Source organism: Podarcis pityusensis (assembly GCF_964106645.2).
Source record: "Podarcis pityusensis genome assembly, chromosome: 8".
Lineage (NCBI taxonomy): Eukaryota > Metazoa > Chordata > Lepidosauria > Squamata > Lacertidae > Podarcis > Podarcis pityusensis.
In genome coordinates this window covers 7,985,005-8,006,089 of record NC_138033.1, presented here as the reverse complement: position 1 = coordinate 8,006,089, position 21,085 = coordinate 7,985,005, and the positions used below count along the sequence as shown (strand labels likewise).

Here is a 21,085-nt window from a genome sequence, read left to right as displayed (position 1 = left end):
GTGATCATGGAGCCCAAGAAAGTAAAATCTCTCACTGCCTCCATTTCTTCCCCTTCTATTTGCCAGGAGGTGATGGGACCAGTGGCCATGATCTAAAGTAGCTTGCTTAATTCTCCAGCTGATCCCAATTGTTTCTGGGGCCTAAATGACTTGGCGGCCCAGAAGCAGTCCTTTGTTTTTATATCTGCTCCGATACTCCAAACAAGGAGAGCAATGGAGGCAGTTCCCAAGTCCAGCCGGCGACGTTGTGGTCCGAGCCTTTTTGCTTGCAAAGATCTGGCAGAGATCCAGCCTTGAAAAAGGGTCTTGATCAGGGGTAGGCAACCTAAGGCCCAGGGGCCGGATCCAGCCCAATCGCCTTCTCAATCTGGCCCACGGACGGTCCGGGAATCAGCGTGTTTTTACATGAGTAGAATGTGTCCTTTTAGTTAAAATGCGTCTCTGGGTTATTTGTGGGGCATAGGAATTTGTCCATTATTATTTTTTCCAAAATATAATCCGGCCCCCCACATGGTCTGAGGGACGGTGGACCGGCCCACAGCTGGAAAAGCTTGCTGACCTCTGGTCTTGATCATCATGGGATGCAGCTTTCACGCAGAGTTTTCCGTGCAAAGCCCCGCCGGCAATTGGCTTGTGCAAAACCTCCTTTGCGCAGATTTAAATGTTTGTGGGTATTGGCGCGTCTTACCAGCCAGATAGCTTTGAGCTTAACAGGATTCCAGGAGGGATTAGAAATTTATAGGCATAAGAACAGCGGCTGGGGCTAGGCGAGAGGAGATCAGAGGAAAATAAATTTTACATGGGTGGAAATCCATTTGATATGGGGAATAAGGCAGACTTCCGCAACTGCTGCGCTGGAACCAAAGTCATCTTCTGTCTCCGGTGAGATTCATAGAGGGTCCTTGAGTGTTGGTAGCCAGTGTTGATTGACAGAGGGACTGCAAGGGCCTGCCCACTGTACCATCAGTAGCTTGGTTGGCATCCGTCTGTCTCGGGAGACAATGGAGGAGTTCGCCTTTGGGGGTGAAGTCAAACCGTTGGGGAATCACAGCGCCTGCTGTGGCTGTAGAGGCTGAAACGGCAGAGCTGTGTTAGAAACTCAGATATATAAGCTAGGCACCAAAAGGCTCCTTAAACCAGGGTTACGGTCGCCAAAACGGAATGTCCAGTTGCCATTTTGGGGACAGACCGCTCGGAAGTCGTATTTTTCAACCCGACTTTTCGGTTCCTGAAATTCGTTTTGACTGGGCAGATCAAATGGATAGAATTCTACGGGACGGGTTGCTCGTGTGTGAAAACAGTCCGGATCTGAGGATCCCCAGGCACGCAACCTGCAGGTGGTGGAGACATCAGGTGCCATCCTGGTGCCTGGGCAACTTCACCTGGTCGCCAGTGGCCGATAGCCAGATGCAAAATGCGGCTGGCGAATTTTGAAGGCTGTGGGAGAGACATGTTTTGTGGCAGCAGGGGCAAATGAAGGCATCTGGTTGTGCCGCCGCAGATGCACCAGGGCGCATCTTCTCCCAGCAGTCACTGCTCCTCTGGTCACTGCTACGGAGGCACAACCTGTCAGTGGTCACAGACCCTTGTGAATAAGTGGTTCGATGTTAGGGGACTTCAGGGGCTGTTTCCACACAACCTGCTTACTGGGCGCTCATCCTGATTTGTTTGTCTAACCTCTCCTCAGACTTCATGCAATGTTGGCTATTTAGTTAGCATTCATCACGATTTGTTGGTGGGAAATCATAGAATTGTAGAACTGCAAGCCATCCCTGGGTGAACCCAAACCACCAGCCTTCTGGTTAACAGCCAGATACACTGACATCGCATCAAGCAAATATTAGGCCACACTACTCAGTGGGTTTCCCCATCACTTTCCTTACTGCAAAAACTCCAATTTTGCAGGGGACGGGGAATACGTTTGTTGCATCACAGTTTTTATTATTCAATCTGATTTTGCCAGTATGTGAGCCTACCAGAAAATGGTACCCCATTCATTTGAGGTGGGACCTGGAGTTGGGAAGATCTGTAAGTTTCAGTTTCTCTTGGTTTCTCATTTATCCCGTCTTAAGTTCAATTTTTCATGTTTCCGCATCAGCAGGTCCTCATGAAAAGTCAACAGCATTTTGGTGCAAATTTCTCCTAATTTACCCATTTTTGCAAAGCCATTTCCCCCGACATCATGCATTTTTTGATGTTATTTTCACTGATATATACATTTTAAATATGAGCGCTTTACCCTGGCAGATGGGTTTTTGTACACGCTACCCGGCTGGAGAATGACACTGCAAAATTCAGAGAAGCGTGAATTTCGATGGGTGGATTGTGTACCAGTTTGCATATCATTTTGGAAAAGGCAGATTAGGTAGATTTGCCTTTAAATGCAAACCAAATTGAATTTCACCCCAGGACAGAGCATATCCGAAAGCTCTTGCCACCCCTGGTTGACAAAAGCAAGTTGGCAAGGTGCGAAAGTTGCTGTTTAACGCCACCTTTGCCTTTTCTTAGTGGTTATTTATTTAGCTGCCAGCTGCATGCCCTGGGGCAGAGACCTAAAACCCAGATAGTAAAACCTAGAAGGCCAGCATTTATTCCCCTGGTCTGCACCTCTTCCCTGGTGTAGGAATGGACCAATGCTCTACCATGCATTGTAAGGCAACTTCCTCTGCCTGTGGTTCAAAATGCATATGTGCTAATTCATTCAAATGCATGCAGATTTCAAATTGGCCTGTTGGCTTGCTGTCTCTGTGGCCTTCTGAAATCTGCCTCCAAGCTCATTTGCACAGCGTTCAAAATGGGCTGCTGCAATCATGCAGATTAGGTGAGCTACATTTAGGGCGCTCTCCCTCCCCTTCCAAACTTGCATCGCAAAGCGTGAAGGGCTTCCCACCCCCGCCAAACCTGGTCTTTTCTTGTCTCCTTCCACGTGTCTGGTTGAACATGACATCACTGGACAAGATGACAATAGTCAGACCCCCTGAAACGCAGGAATCCTTTTGCCCCATGTGGGGCTCGAACCCATGGCCCTGAGATTAAAAGCCTCCTGCTCTACCGAGCTGTCAAAGATAACATATAACGTAACGCTCATGGGGGGAAAATACCACCCCTACAAATAGTATCAAGGAATTATTAAATAGTAAACAAAGCAATAGATGGGACGCCAGAGCCTAGGACTTGCCGATCAGAAGGTCGGCGGTTCGAATCTCCGCGATAGGGTGAGCTCCCGTTGCTCGGTCCCTGCTCCTGCCAACCTAGCAGTTCGAAAGCACCTCAAAGTCCAAGTAGATAAATAGGTACCGCTCCGGCGGGAAGGTAAACGGCGTTTCCGTGCACTGCTCTGGTTTGCCAGAAGCGGCTTAGTCATGCTGGCCACATGACCCGGAAGTTGTACGCCGGCTCCCTCGGCCAGTAAAGCGAGATGAGCACCGCAACCCCAGAGTCGGCCACGACTGGACCTAATGGTCAGGGGTCCCTTTACCCTTTAAACAAAGCAATAGATGGGACGCGGGTGGCTCTGTGGGTTAAACCACAGAGCCTAGGACTTGCCGATCAGAAGGTCCCTTTACCTGTACCTTAAACAAAGCAATAAACAAAACCTCAACCTCCCCCTAGTCCAAAACCCCCCCCATCCAACCAACCACAGATACCAAACTGCTCCCTGAACCCAAAGGGTGCTGTGGCTTATTGCCCCACAATTCCTTGCACTCACCCTTGGTGTTGGCATGTGGAATAGTTGGCAAACGAAAACCACAGCCCTCTTCCATAGAGTTCTCCATTCATTTGTTTAATCCTCATTCCAATCCACGAGAAACACTTTTATTGTGTTTTTAATATACTGTTGGGAGCCGCCCAGAGTGGTTGGTGCTACCCAGTCAGATGGGCCGCATACAAATAAAATAATAATAACAATAAACCACATAACACCGGTCTTGAAAGATCTACATTGGCTCCCAGTACGTTTCTGAGCACAATTCAAAGTGTTGGTGCTGACCTTGAAAGGCCTAAACGGCCTCGGTCCAGCAGACCTGAAGGAGCGTCTCCACCTCCATCGTTCTGCCCAGACACTGAGGTCCAGCGCTGAGGGCCTTCTGGCGGTTCCCTCGCTGCGAGAAGTGAGGTAACAGAGAACCAGGCAGAGGGCCTTCTTGGTAGTGGCGCCCTCCCTGTGGAACACCCTCCCACCAAATGTCAAAGAGAAGAACAACCACCAGACTTTTAGAAGACATCTGAAGGCAGCCCTGTTTAGGGAAGCTTTTAATGTTTAACAGACCACTGTATTTTAATATTTTGTTGGAAGCCTCCCAGAGTGGCTGGGGAAACCCAGCCAGATGGGCGGGGTATAAATAATAAATTATTATTATTATTATTATTATTATTATTATTATTATTATTATTTATTTTGCAGCACTGTGATCCCACTTCAACCAGCCATGGCTTCCCCACTCCCCAAAGGATTCTGGGAGCTGTCTTTGGTGAAGGGTGTTGGGAGTTGTTAAGGAGAACCCTGCACTCCTCCCAGAACTACAATTCCCAGAGTCGTTTAACAGCCAATCCCTCTTCACAAGGAACTCTGGGAATTATAGCTCTGAGAGGGGAGCAGGGTGGTATCCTAACATCTCTTAGCAGAACCCTAAACAAGTAACAGCTCCCAGAATTCTTTGGGGCAAGCCATAACTACTAGTTGAAGTATAAATGAATGGTGTGAAGGCAGTCTCTCTCTCTCTCTCTCTCTCTCTCTCTCTCTCTCTCTCACACACACACACACACACACATTCTCCTTTTCCTTTGGCGCGGTGAGAATTTTGCCCCTTTGTTTCCAGACCGGAGTTTGAGTGACGATCTTAAATGAGTCCTTTTTGTCCCCTGCGCACCCATCTGCCTAGCGGTCAAATGTCACATTGTAGCCCACTCAATTTCCTTCTTCTTCCCAGCCTATGCTTCTATACACAAACACACACACACACACACACACACACACACACACACATCTCCTGGTGCCTGGGGTTCAAGTTCCAGCTGTCTACAAAGGTGGCGTGTTTGTGTGTGCAGTTGGACTTCTGACCCCATTTGTTGGCAGCGGGGGGTCCCCCCTTGCTGATTCCACCCTTCGCTGCACGAATTCGGGAGGAGATCTGCCTCTTTTCTCGAAGGAGGGGAGACGCACTCCAGAAGTCACGTGCTCAGAAAAAGGAAGAATAGTTCAGCCCACTCACTGTTTTGCTGCAATGAAGGAGGTCTAAGCATAAGACGTTGTCTTGCACTTTCTTCATCTAGCTCAAGAATGTCTCCCTTGAGCATAGCACCAAGGTCTTGGGTAATAATAATAATAATAGTAATAATAATAACTTTTATATATACCCCACCCACCCCAGCCAGAGCCGGGCTCACGGCAGCTAACCAGTAAAATTACAGCAAAAAACATAATATGAAAAAACCCCAATTTAAAATACAGGTTAAAATGCAATTTTAAAAAGCGAGAGTTCTCCCAAATCAAACGCTACCTGACCATTCAACGGAAAAAGCCAGGGTTGGTTCTACGACCTTAGCAGTTGCTGTGCCACTGAAACCTGTCTAGACGTTGCATGGTTAGGGAAATGCACTTTGCACCTGCTCAGGGTACTCTTAGCTCTCTTTACTTCTTAGGTTTGGAACGCAGTGCTACACAGAGACCAGAAAATGAGGATTCGGTAGGGGAGTTTGCCCGGCCTGGCGTAGGCATCAAGCTTTGGAAACAGGGCAAAGAGTTTGTTTGCTGAAAAGCGACATTTTTCCCTGGCGTGCGCCACCCTTCCCTGTTCCCTTCCACCAACCCCACATCTGCTGCTTGGGGCAGCAGGAATTAGCCCAGTTGCAACAAGGCTTGGGGGAAACGTCTGAGACTCCCCCAAAAAATCTCACAAGGAGAAACGGCAGCGGGGGACCAATCGTTTCGGTTGTGCCAAGTTTGGTGAGAAGACTGCCATGGGGTCCCTCCAAATTCAGCTTTTTCTCTAGTGCTAAAACACAACCAAGGAGAGATGTTGTTGTTGTTTAGTCGTGTCCGACTCTTCGTGACCCCCTGGACCAGAGCATTCCAGGCACTCCTGTCCTCCACTGCCTCCCGCAGTTTGGTCAAACTCATGCTGGTAGCTTCGAGAACACTGTCCAACCATCTCGTCCTCTGTCGTCCCCTTCTCCTTGGGCCCTCCATCTTTCCCAACATCAGGGTCTTTTCCAGGGAGTCTTCTCTTCCCCTGAGGTGGCCAAAGTCTTGGAGCCTCAGCTTCAGGATCTGTTCTTCCAGTGAGTACTCAGGGCTGATTTCCTTCAGAATGGATAGGTTTGATCTTCTTGCAGTCCATGGGACTCTCAAGACTCTCCTCCAGCACCATAATTCAAAAGCATCCATTCTTTGGCGATCAGCCTTCTTTATGGTCCAGCTCTCACTTCCGTACATCACTACTGGGAAAACCATAGCTTTGACTATATGGACCTTTGTTGGCAAGATCATGTCTCTGCTTTTTAAGATGCTGTCTAGGTTTGTCATTGCTTTTCTCCCAAGAAGCAGGCGTCTTTTAATTTTGTGGCTGCTGTCACCATCTGCAGTGATCATGGAGCCCAAGAAAGTAAAATCTCTCACTGCCTCCATTTCTTCCCCTTCTATTTGCCAGGAGGTGATGGGCCCAGTGGCCATGATCTTCATTTTTTTGATGTTGAGCTTCAGACCATATTTTGCGCTCTCCTCTTTCACCCTCATTAAAAGGTTCTCTAATTCCTCCTCACTTTCTGCCACCAATGTTGTGTCATCTGCATATCTGAGGTTGTTGATATTTCTTCCGGCAATCTTGATTCCGGCTAGGGATTCATCCAGCCCAACCTTATGAATTCTGCATATAAGTTAAATAAGCAGGGAGACAATATACAGCCTTGTTGTATTCCTTTCCCAATTTTGAACCAATCAGTTGTTCCATCAGTTGTACACGTTTGCAATACCCCCGCAAAAAAACCACAACCCTTATTGTTCCTTGTTTGTGTGCAACAATGGGGACTAGATCGCTGTGTTTATTTATTTTTTAAGGGAAAGCATGCAGTGGTTTTCTCCGCAAAGACCACATCACGTGTCTTGGTCTGCGGCCTTGTGGCAGTTGTGCAGAGATCCAGATGAGGGGTGGGGCGGACTTTTTGTGCATCCTAAATTCCTGATTCTTTGAGCCACTTTTATCTTCTCTGCTGCTGCTTTTCTTGCAGGATGCCCTGCCCGGTTTGATGTGGGAGCTGGAGCAACAACTGGGGCTGCTGAGACTATACCCTGAGAAGACCTGCGGGGAGGCAGGCGAGACGGACAGCTGGCCCAGTTCAGGTAAGGGAAAAGCCCCACCCCACAACTGCAGCCCCCCTGGTCGCTTCCCTATTGTTGGCCTGTTGCTTCTCCCCGAATAAATGCTCTCTTCTTGGTCACAGACAGTTTTTAATAATAATAATAATAATAATAATAATAATAATAATAATAATAATAATAATTTATACCCCGCCCTCCCCAGCCAAGACCGGGCTCAGGGCGGCTAACACCAGGTATAAAAACAATTGATTGAAATACAGTGGTTTCTCGGATTACATACGCTTTAGGTTACAGACTCCGCTAACCCTCGTACTTACGGGACCACCTCTCCTGGTATGCCCCACGGAGAGCCTCAAGGTCCATAAATAGCAACATCCTAGTGGTCCCGGGCCCTAAAGAAGTTAGATTGGCTTCAACCAGAGCCAGGGCCTTTTCAACACTGGCCCCGGCCTGGTGGAACGCTCTGTCTCATGAGACCAGGGCCCTGCAGGATCTGATTTCTTTCCACAGGGCCTGTAAGACAGAGTTGTTCCGCCTGGCCTTTGGCTTGGAGCCAATTTGATTCCCTCCTCCTCTTTCTTTTTTCTTTTTCCTTTCTCCTCCTGTGATGAGGCTACATTTTAATATTTTAATGTTTCAATATTTTAATGTTGTATTTTAATTTTGTTTTTCAGTTGTATTCATTCAACTTGTTTTTATTATTGCTTGTTAGCCGCCCTGAGCCCGGCCTTGGCTGGGGAGGGTGGGGTATAGATAAAATTATTATTATTATTATTATTATTAACAACTCAGAAATAGTACCTCGGGTTAAGAACTTTGCTTCAGGATGAGAACAGAAATCGCGTGGCGGCGGCATGGCTGCAGCGGGAGGCCCCATTTAGCTAAAGTGGTGCTTCAGGTTAAGAACGGACCTCCGGAACGAATTAAGTACTTAACCCCAAGGTACCACTGTACAACTTAAAAACAAGATTAAAATACAACATTAAAATGCAGCTTCATTTCAGTAGGAACTCAAATCAAAAACTTTTTTGGGGATGAAAACGTCAAGTCTTCACCAAGGCCGACTATCCAGACTGGTCCTACGTGGGCCAGAAAAAAGCCAGGGAAGTCCCCAAATAGGAGTTCCATCAGAGAAGGAGAAAGGAAAGAGGGGGAGGGGATCAAGTTGATTCCAAGCCAAAGGCCAGGCGGAACAACTCTGTCTTACAGGCCCTGCGGAAAGAAATCAGATCCTGCAGGGTCCTGGTCTCATGAGACAGAGCGTTCCACCAGGTCGGGGCCAGTGTTGAAAAGGCCCTGCCTCTGGTTGAGGCTAATCTGACTTCCTTAGGGCCCAGGACCTCTAGGGTGTTGCTATTTATGGACCTTAAGGTCCTCCGCGGGGCATACCAGGAGAAGCGGTCCCGTAGGTACGAGGGTCCTAGGCCGTGAAGGGGTCTGCGCCTTCCCTTCCAGGCTCCGCAAACGTCATCCAAACAACTTGACCCTCACCCACCCCACTGCTGGGCCTGCTTGCAATAAGGCCAGCCAGCCCCTCTGCTAGGCTGGCAAGTAGAGGACATGGGGGGGGGTGCGAGGCATAAGGATAACCCTAGATGCCTGTTTCTGCCGCCAGGTTTCTACGAGGGGACGCAGTCGGCGGTGGCCTCCGATTCTCCTGCCTCCGGGTTTGGGGACTCCTCTTCCGGCTTCCCGTCAGCCTCCGGGTCCTACTCTCGGATCGGCCGTCCAGAGTCCCGTTTGGGCTACGCCAATGAGCGCCCCAAGTCTGTGGGTGAGTAAGGGGCAGCGGAAGGAGGGTATTGGAGGGTGAGGGTTCTGAGTCCTAACGCGTGTGGAAGTCAGGTCACGACTTTTAAAGCACCATGTTACCACTTTAAAGCAGGCCTGGCTTCCCCCCCACCCCAGAAATTCTGGGAGCTGTAGTTTGTTAAAGGGACTGAGAGTTGCAAGGAGACACCCCTACATTCCCAGAGTTCCCTGCAAAGGGGGACTGACTGTTAAATCACTTCGAGAATTGTACCCCTCTGAGGAGAATAGGGGGGTCTCCTAATAGTTTTCAGCACCCTGAAAACGTACCCCTCCCAGGATTCTGGGGGGTGGGTAGCCAGGACTGTTCAATGTGGTACAATACAGTCATACTTCGGGTTACAGACGCTTTAGTTTGCGTTTTTTCAGGTTACGGACCCGCCGAAACCTGGAAGTACCGGAATGGGTTACTTGCGGGTTTGGGAGGTTGCGCATGCACAGAAGTGCCAAATTGCAACCCACACATGCGCAGATGCGCCGCTGCGGGTTGTGAACATGCATTCCGCGCAGATCACTTTCGCAACCCGAGCATCCATGGTACTGCTTTAAAGGTATAGCGTAGATGACGCCCAAGGCCGGTGACACAAGCTTACTGGGAAATGATATATAACAAACTGAAATAGATGTTTAAAATAACGTTTGTAAAAACAAACAAACCCCAAAGCTCTCCTTTTGGGAATTATAAGGACAGAACTATTCAAACTGTATAGAAATTTCTTCATGTTTGCGACTACAGCGTCAAGAATGTTACTTGCTCAAAAGTGGGAAGAAGAAGAATTCCCAGCAAAAGAAGAATGGATACAAAAACTTATGGAATATGCAGAGATGGCAAAACTTACCAGAAAAATAAGAAATCAAGATAACAAGCTTTTAATAAAAGAATGAAAATGGTTTATTGAATATTTACAAACTGTAAACAGATAAGAACATTGACAGGATTATTGTAATAACCTGCAGTTTTATAAGAGTATATATTTAAAGTAGATGAATAAATGAGCTAATTAAGTTAATCTGGATATGCAGAGAATATTTAAAATAAATTTAAGGAACCGCAGAAGGAGGGGGAAGGAAGTCAGGTTTTGAAATGTTGAAATGATTGTAAAACTATTGAAATGTATAAAACTGAAAATCATAAATAAATAAAAAGGCAGGTGACATGTCCAAAATCACACCACTTTAAATTGTCATGGCTTCCCTCAAAGAATTCTGGGAGCAGTAGTTTGTTGAGGGTGCTGAGAGCGGTTAGGAGACCCCCGCTAGAGCTTAAATTGCCAGAGTGCTTTAGCAAGCAATCCCTCTTCATATGGAACAGGGAATTGTAATTCTGGGAGGGGAATGGTGGTTGGGTGGGGGTGTCTCCTAACAGCTGCTAGCACCCTCAATGAACTACTGCTCCCAGAATTCTTTGGGGGAAGCCATGTTTAAAATGGCGTCATGGCACTTTTTAAATGTAGGACGGCAATGTGGCCAGAGAGTTTCAGCCAACCTCTTTCTCTCTCTCTCTCTCTCTGTCTCCTTTTCTTCCCGCCTCGGTTCCCAGGCGATGTGGGCAACAGCAGCAAAGACGGGCCCCATCGGAGCACAGTGCCCCGCTCCTTCTCTGCCCCCTACTCCAGTTCCCACGACTACGCCGAAGAGCCCCCCGGCTACCCGCCAGACCCTTTCCTGTACCCCAGCCCTCTCCACGCCGTGGCCCTGCAGAACCCCTTGCTGCGGAGCCACCTCTACGAAGACCCCGCTTTCTCTTCGGCCGCCTCCAGGGCCTACCCCGCAGACGGGGACGGGGGCCTGGACGCCTACGGCGGCGAGTTCCAGTTCTACTCGGAAGCCGCCGCCTCGCACTGCCACAAAGTGGAGAGCTACATCTCCCGGCTCGTCCGCCGCCGCAGCCAGCTGGTGAGGGGCAGCAAGCCCAGGACGAGCCTAGGTTCGGAGCCGCCTGCCAAGGGCGCCGTGGCCAGGCAAAACAGCCTGTGCAAGAGGCCCCTGGAGCTTCTGCCTCCGCCGGCTGAGCGCAAACACCCTCCGGCCGTGGAGAGGGGTAGCAGCACCCCTTCGCCCTGCGGCCATGAAGGGGGGGCCGCCGCGGCCACACGGATCTGGTCCTCGTGGGATGCCGCGGCCGAGAGGACGCTGGCGGCCAAAGCAGCCTCTGAGGACTACAGCCCGCCCCACGCCAGCCTCAAGAAGCCCCCCAAGCTGCAGGCCTTGGCCCATATGAGACCTCCGTCCGCTGACCAGTATGAAGCGGCCTACCCATCGTCCCCGCTGCTGGATAGAGACGACGGAGTGGCCCCTGGCAGCAACCAGGACCTGGCCTCCTACGAGTCTGAGGACGGGGCCTGCCTCATGGTCAAGGCCCACTACATCCCAGCTCAGCAGCCTCCCCGGGCGCAGCAGGCCCTGCGGCCTGGCAAAAAGAAGCCCCCTCCCCTGACCAAGGGGCGCTCCGTGGAACTGTCGCCGGAACGGGCCCCCTTGCTGCCCAGGGAGCGGCCGCGGGTGTCGGCGCCCCCCAAGAAATGCCGCTTCAGCGAGGAGGGCAGCGGTGAGGCGGCAGGGAGGAAAGGGGGCGGCCGGAAAAGCTCCCCCAGGTCAAGGAAGGCGGCTCGCTCGCAGTCGGAGAACAGCCTCCTCAACAAACCGGGGGTCAAGTATGGCACGGCTGAGCGGGACGAGGCCGCCAGCAAGCCAGCCCGCCCGAGGCGGCCTCACGGCAACGTGGCCAGTGGCTACCGCAAGTGGCGCTCGACGGCGGAGATCTGCCAGGAGGAGGCTGCCGGTGGGAGCGCCGCCGAGCCGCGCCGGAGCCGTCGGGGGGTCGGGCCGGTGGGGTACAGCTACGCCGGGAGCGACTCCGAATGCTCGGCCGAGCCGGCCCGGCAAGCGCCCATGTGCCGACTGGAGGAAGGCCTTGTTTACGGCGACAGCGAGTCGAGCCTGAGCGAGGGGGACTCGCCTCCGGCCTACAGCAGCGGGGCGTCCAGCGACACGGACGAGAGCGGTGGCCTGGTGTGGCCGCAGCAGCTCTCCCCGCAGCTCGTATCGGCCTCTGGGCCGGGGAAGGCGGCGGGCGGGCAGCCCAAGGTCTTCGTCAAGATCAAGGCCTCGCACGCGCTGAAGAAGAAGATCATGCGCTTCCGCTCGGGCTCCCTCAAAGTCATGACGACGGTGTGAAGGAGGGCGGCCATTTTGTCCCTCTTTCGGCAGAAAGGTCCCCCTCAAATGCACCTCACATTCCCAACACCCCAACATCCGGTCCGGCTCCAACTGCAGGACTGTGTGATCTGCTCCATTTTCATCCCCCGGGGGAAAACCTGGGGAAGTTAACACTGCCTTTGAACAGAGTTTGGGGTGCCCATGATTCTTAACGCTCTTTCCCCAGCTGCACGAAAAACCGCTAAAATGGTCTCCCTCCCTCTCGCCCCCCCAGCTGCCACCCCTTTCTAATCCCGTCCATTTTTAAAGGAGAGGTATTTATTATGGTTTTTGTACAGTTGACTTCTCAGGAGTCCGGGTTCCGCTGCAAAACTCTGGAGTCTGACACTGACACTGCCAATCTTGTATTCCTGTAAAGATATCCTTTCTCTCTGTGTAAATAAAATTCAGTGTTTTGTTTCTTGGGGGGTTGTTTTTTGTGGATGATGTCAACGACTTGCCTGTAAAGGAAGATTGCTTTAAAGATGGTGATGGAGGGAGGGAACTCTCCCCCCTTTCATAAAGGCTTTTGGCCCTCCATGTTCATGTTGTCTGTGGGTCGGCAGCTGGGAAGGCCACTGGTGATACTGGGAGGGGGGCAGGATGGGGCCCTTGAGCAGTCCAGCTGCCGACCCCTCCTTTTAGAGACGTGCGTCTCCCCTTCACATTTTACGAGTTAGCTGCCTCAAACGCTGGCCAAATCCCGGTGAAACCCAGTATGAATCAGCCCTGAAAGCTTAAGTTTTGTGGCCGAGATCCAGATATAAAGCTGAGAAGCCAATGAAGCTTAAACGCTTAGCTGCGTTGGTTTTCTGAGGGACCTAGAGGGGCACATCATGGGCTCTGGGTTTCGTCTCTTGAACCAGGTGATAGTTTTATTTGGAGAGCTGAAGGCTGTTTGAAAAAGGGGCCTGCGATGATTGCATACACATCCCGCTTCTGACTTAGGAAAAAGAGATTTTGTAGGGGTTTGCTTGGGCTTCCCAAACCTGCAAAATCTGTTTAACTGACGGCAAGAACAGAGTGCGTTTCTGGTTTGCATAACTCTCATTGCAGCAATGCATTTGTGAGAGAGAGAGAGAAAGAGAGAGGAGAAAAAAAGGAGGATTTGACAATGAGGGGTGTGGTAGGGTAGAGAAGGAGAAAAAGAAAACCTTTACTGTATCTCCTTTGGGGGAAAGTAAGCAAGTATGGGCTGTGGAATGAAGCTTTACCTAAAAGTCCAGCCTAGTAGGATGGAACAAGAGCCAAAACTCTGAAAGAGGGGAGAAAAACGGCTTTTGCAGTAGGCCTCAAGCCTGCTTGAAAATAGTATCCCCTCTCTGGAAACTCCCCGTTCCTGAAGCTTAACGTGTGGCTTCAGGAAAAGGCACTCTGCACTTGCTCAGAGGAAGCTTTTAATTTGGTTGCAGAACAGGGCTGTGCCTCAAGCTTTATATATATATTATGTTTGTCCTTGTAGTATGCAAACCAGCCCAAGCGATTCCAATTCTGAACCGTCCCTTTAAAGCGAAAGCAGGAAATCCTTGGATCATAGCTGTCAACGTTTCCCTTTTCTTAAGGGAAATTCCCTTATTCCGAATAGGCTTCCTCACAAGAAAAGGGAAAAGTTGACAGCTATGCCTTGGATCCTGCGAGCCCATTTGAGTCCTATAACCGCTGGGCAGCTCAGGACAAAATTCTGCTTTTTCCGCACTGCTATCTGAGGTCCATCTCTCTCTCATAAATATATTCCCTTTTGCTCAGAGCTGAAGCCCCTTATGAAAACCAGATGCTCTCCGCGCAGCCAGGAAGGCGGGTTCTGCTTTTCCAAATTCCTTCCCCAGGAACGCTCGGCACTTCTCCCATCCCCCAGCTGCCCCCAATATAGGGGAAAGCACGGCTCCTTTCCGCCAGCCCTTCTCCTCCCTCCAAGCAATCCTGGCTCAGCTAAATTATTGCAACGGCTTCTGCAAGGCGGGAGCCAGAGAAATGAGCCCGTGGCCTCCTTGGCTGAACTCCTCCTCCAAAAAGGGACTTTTGTGTCTCTTTGAACCTGGGTCCCAAAGACTGGGCCATTGTGTGTTTGAAATGGGATCCTTTGCTCCCCGTGATTTCTATAGATCAGGGACAGGGGATCCTATTCAGATAAAAGGGCCGCATTCGCTTAGGGGCACATTGACAACCCATTTCAGCTCCCCAAAACTATGTCTCCTAAGAAGCATACAATTGTGTTCACGAGGGTTGACATCTGGATTCTCTTCCCAGCCCCCTGTGAAATAAATTCACCACTCCTGTGCCCTTTTTAAAAAAAATATTTGCTGAGCACCATCTTTGCAGATCGGACGTGGGTGGCGCTGTGGGTTAAACCACAGAGCCTAGGGCTTGCCGATCAGAAGGTTGGCGGTTCGAATCCCTGCGACGGGGTGAGCTCCCATTGCTTGGTCCCTGCTCCTGCCAACCTAGCAGTTCAAAAGCACCTCAAAGTGCAAGTAGGTAAATAGGTACCACTCCGGCGGGAAAGTGAACGGCGTTTCCGTGCGCTGCTCTGGTTCGCCAGAAGCGGCTTAGTCATGCTGGCCACATGACTAGAAAGCTGTACGCCGGCTCCCTTGGCCAATAAAGCGAGATGAGCGCCGCAACCCCAGAGTTGGCCACGACTGGACCTAATGGTCAGGGGCCCCTTTACCTTATATTTGCACCCCAGAGTACCTGGGAAGGGGGATTTCTTGTTTAAAAAATCTGGGAATTGTAGCTCTGAGAGAGGGATGGGGGAGGGTCTCCTAAGATCGCGCTGCACTCTTAACAAACTACAGCTCCCAGGATCCTTTGCGGCAAACCACGACCATTTAAAGCGGTATCATAGTGCTTTAAGTGTATGGTGTGGAAGCAACCTTGGTTATAAAACCTGTTTGGGAGAAAGGCTATTTATTGGCCCACATTGGAGTCCTTGTTGTGTCCCTGAATCGAGGGTGGAGGTGTTGATGGGCCCAAAGGAAAGACGCAGCAGAATCATGTGTCTCCCAGGCCAGATCAGCGACTCATGCAGTAGGGCAACAGGGAACCTCCTCCCTCTGGGCGAGTCCTTTGGGTTCACGATTTGATTTACTTCTTTCGCCTGACGCACGGTTAGGGAATTGTAGAAACTTAAGCTGGAACCAGGCATGGAGGGGGGGGGGAGGCTTCTTTTATGAAGTGCGTGCCTAATTTGTACCATCTGAATATCTCACCGGCTCGTAATGGAAACCTGAGCATGGGGGAGGTGAGGGAAGGGAGTCTTTCAGAGTCCCTTTTCGTCTAGGCTGCGGCTGACTTAAAAAAAGAAAAACTCATGTCGTGGACGGGGCCTCTCCTAATGTGTTCCAGATGAGAGACACGAGACCCCACCTCCCTTTCCTCCCTTTTACTCTGCGCCTGGATGTTTTTGTTGTTGTTTTTGGCCTACAACTCCCATGATGCCTAGCTAGCAGGACCAGTGGCCAGGGATGATGGGAATTGTAGTCTCAAAAAACATCTGGCGGGCCGAGGTTGAGGAAGCCTGCTTTAAGCTGTGCTAAAGTAGTTGCTGATCCGAGAGGACTCTATCCATCACGATCTAATCCTGGGCCACCAGAGCCTATATATTTGCATTCATATTTATCTAATTTTATTTGTTTAAACAAGGGCATATGCTTCGATGACATGGAAGAGTAAAGGAAAGCAACTGAGTTGAAGGAGAATTAAAATCAAACACACACACAGAGAGAGAGAAAAAACAACCTGAAGGAAGAGACAATGCATGTGTTTTTGTAAACGAGGAAAATCTTTAATAAAAATATTATTAAAGAGAGAGAGAGAGAATAAGTTGTCTGTTTCACATCCCCTGGAAAAAAATATTGGTATTGTGAGGGCTAGTAATGCTTTTAAAAGGTTTGTAAAGCAAAGCAAAAACACAAAACAGGTTATTAGGATATTCTCACTTAAAATGGAAAAATTACTGAGAATTCCGAATAGTAGCATATGCTTGTTAATATTTATGAACAGTTTAGGCTCATTTTAGTATGTATATATATTAGTATGTATATATACCGTACTGGTTAACAAAAAAAAAAGGTTCTTTAATCAAATAGCATCTTCTTATTTGCTTAAATTGGAAAAGCTGAGAACGTGTGTCCCATTTTTGGTGTGATGTGCATCAAGACAAGTTGCGAAACTTACCAAAACCCACCCCCACCCCCCAGTTAGAAAGTGTCTAAATGTGAGTGAGGCCTTAGCTAAGCCTGAGACCCTGGCCAAAGGACCATCCATTTTTTTCTGGAGAACACAAAGTGCTAAAGGAAGCAGCTGAATCGTTTATGTACGAGTTTCAAAAACAGTGCCAGAAACAGGGTCAAAGATGACCCAAATTAGCCCTCTCCAAAGGCCAGAACAGGTTAACCGATAAAAGGATGCTGGGAAGTGAGTCGACACAACCTGCGGCCACATTTGGGGGGCTAAGAGATGCTTCTCCCCCTGTTTTGTCAGCCCCAGGCAGGCAGCAAAGACAGGAGGGCTCGCTGAGGCCTTGCCAGGCCAAAGTTGGCGGCTAGCGGGTGATGTTTGCCCACGGCGGAAAGTTCCAGAACATGCGTTGCAATCCCATGATTCCGCGATATGTGAGAGAACGCACAAGATGGATGGTACCCAGCAAGGGTTAAGGTGCTCATCTCCTTTGCCCGCATCACGGAGGATGCCGGCGCTTGCAGAAGAGTCGCCATGGCAACGGCACCAGCCGGTCCCTATACCGGAAGCCTGAGTGGAGAGACGGGCGTCTCGAATCGCCCATGTCGGTTAATTAGGAGCTGAGGAACCGAGATGGTGGCAGAGGCGGGGCAAAGCATGGTTAGAGAGCTTGGCAATACCGTGTCCCGGGTTCAAATCTTGCCCCTGCCTTGGAGTCACTGGGAGGCCAGGTTACGTTCCCTCATCCTGTTGCCAGTCCTTAACGTCAGGAGAATTGGGACAGGCCTACCTTATAGGGGGCTCGTAAGGAAGGCTGAGGTAACACATGTGAAATTCACAGGACACCCGGCCATGATAGAAACGTTATTTATTGATATAAACCAAACGTTGTTGCTATTATCCATAATATAAACCATAATATATAAATAACCAGGATATGAAGGTTATTTATTGCGTAATTTCCTGTATGGGCAACCCCAGAAGAGCAGGGATTTGGGGCACCTGAAGGTTATTGCGTTTCAGACGTTTAAGTTTAGAGAAATAAAAAGGATCTTTAAGAAAGGCTTGGTCAAAGTGGAGGATGCCTTTTCTAGGGGGAGATGGCATTAAAAAGAAGGGAAAAGTTACTTTAAAGAGCATGTGTAGGAGGTGCCTGAACATTAGGTTGTTTTTTATATATATATATGTATAAGCTTATTTCTGTGTTGCTGTTTGGCCAAGAAAGCCCCCCCCCCAATACAAAATTCATGCAAAAAAATAAAAATAGAGCTTAATAAAAAATTAAGACAACTAAATCGAACATTTCAAAATAGACTAAAAGCCCAAATGCATTCAGGTTCCTGCCGAAAGGCAAAGGAGATTCCCCCAGAAAAAGTCAGATAGATCAGACCCTGATGTTGGGGAAGATGGAGGGCACAAGGAGAAGGGGATGACAGAGAACGAGATGGTTGGACAGTGTTCTCGAAGCTCCCAGCATGAGTTTGACCAAACTGCGGGAGGCAGTGGAAGACAGGAGTGCCTGGCGTGCTCTGGTCCACGGGGTCAGAAGAGTCGGACACGACTAAACGACTAAACGACAACAAAACAAAACAAAACAAAACAGGTTATTAGGATATTCTCACTTAAAACGGAAAAATTACTGAGGATTCCGAATAGTAGCATATTGCAAGTGGCCCAAGGTAAGTTTCATGGCTGAGTCGGGGTGGGATTCGAAACTTTATCTCCCAGGTCCTAAACACTACATTACGTTGGCTGGTTGTCAACCCTCGTGCAAATAAATGAGGGGTGCATCTGAGCATGGGCAGAGCGGCCTGGGCCCATTCCTTGCTTCCTTTTATTCGCCTGGCCACTCTCCTTGCCGTGGTGCTCCTTGAACTGCCTTCTCCTTGCCTGGTGGGGGTCTCAAAGTTCCTGGAGACCCTAATTTTTACTTTCTCGTTCAGCCACTGCTTTAAAGGGCTGGGGTTTTTTTAAACCTTAACTCTGTGTGTGTTTCTCCTTTCTGTTTGCAATCCCTCCTTCGCCCTCCTCCAAAGTGCGCTGAACTATGCGCACACTCACAGACACATGCCTCGCCCCCCGTCTCTCGGTGTCTGGAATGATTCTGATCTGTTCCAGACGCTGGCCTGAGATTTTCCTGGGGTTAATTTTAGCCCCCTCGGCATCCTTTATCGCAGCTGCCGCAAAGGGGGGCGGGGGAGGGCAGGCGAAACCGGAGTCAGGAGGTGACCACCTCACGAGCATGTCTGCGTGTGCGTGTTTGTGAGCAAGGCCCTGTGCGCATGCACACACACACACAAACATGACATCAGGTCGAAGGAACTGGAATCCCATCTGGATTCGATCAAATGCCACATCGCCCGGCAAAGTTCCCTTGAACAAAGGAGCAAAGCCGCCCAAGGTCTCCTAAATAGATAAGTTACCCCCCGCCCCTCTCAAAATGGAGTCACTTCTGTCAGGGATGGGAAAAGGTCGTCCGCATTCCCTCCTCCACCCTCGAAAATTTGGAAGCTTCTGGAAGGGGCAAAGTGTCAGAGATGCCTTTGAAAGTTACCCCCCCCCCCCGGATCTATTTATTAACCAATTTTGCCGGAGCCAAAAGCGTTGCAAAGAGGCAGCTTTGCAGGGGTTAGAGTCTGAGGTAGAAAGGCCTAAGACTCCAATGAGACCGGTCTCAGTAGGACCATCTGAGTGGCCAGTTTCTCATGAGGTCGGGTTGGTTGCAGATAACTTTAAGCAAGAATTCTGTCTTCTTTCTTTGGCGATCCCTTGTAGCCGAGTGAGATTGTCTTCCATAAACACGGTCTTAACAGTGAGTCCGTAAGTGACTGTGGAGGCCAATTCTGGATCCACACGTCCTTCCACAGTGGGGACATTGGTGGGAGTTGATCACGGTGAGGGTTTGCCAAACATGCCTTCCTCTTAGCACGTTTCTCCCTTTCTCCCTGAGTTCGAGTGTCTTCAAAGACCATGACACCTTTGGTAAAGGCTGTTCTCCAACTGGAGCGCTCGCAGGCCAGTGTTTCCCAGTTGTCGGTGTTTATACTACATTTTTGTAGATTTGCTTTGAAAGAGTCTTTAAATCTCTTTTGTTGACCACCAGCATTACACTTTCCATTTTTAAGTTGGAATAGAATAGTTGCTTTGGAAGACAATAATCAGGCATCCGCGCAACATGACCAGTCCAACGAAGTTGATGTTGAAGAATCATCGTTTTGACACTGGTGATCTTTGCTTCTTCGAGTACAGTGGCATTAGTTCGCCTGACTTCCCGAGACACCATTGATGAAATCTTTCTAGGAGTTGCAGATGGCGTTTATAAGTGGTCCATGCATGGCTGGATTTAGATGAAGAGAGACCCTAGGCCAGGGGTTAGCAACCTTTTTCAGCTGTGGGCTGGTCCATCGTCGCTCAGGCCATGTGGTGGGCCGGACTTTTTTTTGGGTGGTGGTGGAAATGGACGAATTCCTATGCCCCACAAATAACCCAGAGATGCATTTAAAATAAAAGCACACATTCTATTCATGTAAAAACACGCTCATTCCGCGGGCTGGATTGAGGAGGCGATTGGCTTGCATCCGGCCCCCAGGCCTTAGGTTGCCTACCCATGGTTTAGAGTATGACTGGTCTGCTGGCTGCCACTGAGCTGGATCCGCACGCCCCCAGTCGTGTGTGGCAGTTGGCTATCTCTCACCCAAAGGATCTGACCCTTTATCTCAGGCATCACCAACCTGCGGCCCTCCAGATGTTTTAGCCTACAACTCCCATGATCCCTAGCTAACAGGACCAGTGGTCAGAGATGATGAGAATTGTAGTCCAAAACATCTGGAGGGCCAAAGGTTGGGGATGCCTGCTTTATCTTGTTTTTCAGTTCATGGCGACAGTGGCAAGATCTGGAAGGTGGTCCTTCACTCTGCAGATTACCCTTACTTGCTCCATCTGCTGATCCAACGGATGCAGTGAGAGACAAGTGGATCGTAGAATGCAACAACTGATTGGCTTGCAGGAAAAGACCAATCAGGCTCCAGGAGGGAAGCAGAATCAGCCAATCAGACGGGACTCATTGTGTAAATAATGTAAATAAAAGCCTGAGGTTTGGGGGGGCAATTCAATCACTCTTTTACAAGCTGCAATAAAGTGCATGAAATCACTACAGGACTCCGAGTATATTTCAGTAAGGGTAAAGGGACCCCTGACCGTTGGGTCCAGTCGTGGCCAACTCTGGAGTTCTGCGCTCATCTCGCAGGTCTCACTAGTCCAATTCCAACACAGGCATTTGTGGTTTTATTATTGGAAAGGATCCTGGTCAAATATGAGTCTGGGTTGGCTTTTTTCGGGTGGGGAGGGGGAGATTTCAATAAACCCAGCTCCATTTTTTGAGGAGCAGGATTTGGGATTCGCAGAACCTTCGCCAACCCAGTGCCGTTTCCAGATATTTCAGACTACAACTCTCATCACCAGCCCCAGGGAGTTGTGGTTCAAAACAGCTGGAAGGGGCACCAGGTTGGCGAACGGGGTTGACCCGCACCTTTGTGGCAAATTCCAGTGGCAAGAGGGAACCTTGAAGAGTCTAGGATTTTC

The 21,085-nt window shown here is 49.6% G+C and overlaps 2 protein-coding genes across 2 annotated transcripts in view; both read left to right on the top strand.

The window, feature by feature from the left end:
* DACT3 (dishevelled binding antagonist of beta catenin 3) overlaps positions 1-12,750 on the top strand; it is a 43,548-nt gene extending 30,798 nt beyond the window's left edge. The window contains exons 2-4 of the mRNA XM_081018801.1: positions 7,228-7,339; positions 8,934-9,092; positions 10,668-12,750. Of these exons, the coding sequence (XP_080874927.1) occupies positions 7,228-7,339; positions 8,934-9,092; positions 10,668-12,304 (1,908 nt within the window). The 3' untranslated portion in view covers positions 12,305-12,750. The remainder of the gene's footprint in view (positions 1-7,227; positions 7,340-8,933; positions 9,093-10,667) is intronic.
* The window catches only part of STRN4 (striatin 4), a gene marked incomplete at its 5' end in the record, with an annotated part of 188,023 nt that overhangs the window by 160,115 nt on the left and 6,823 nt on the right, over positions 1-21,085 (top strand). The window lies entirely within an intron of this gene.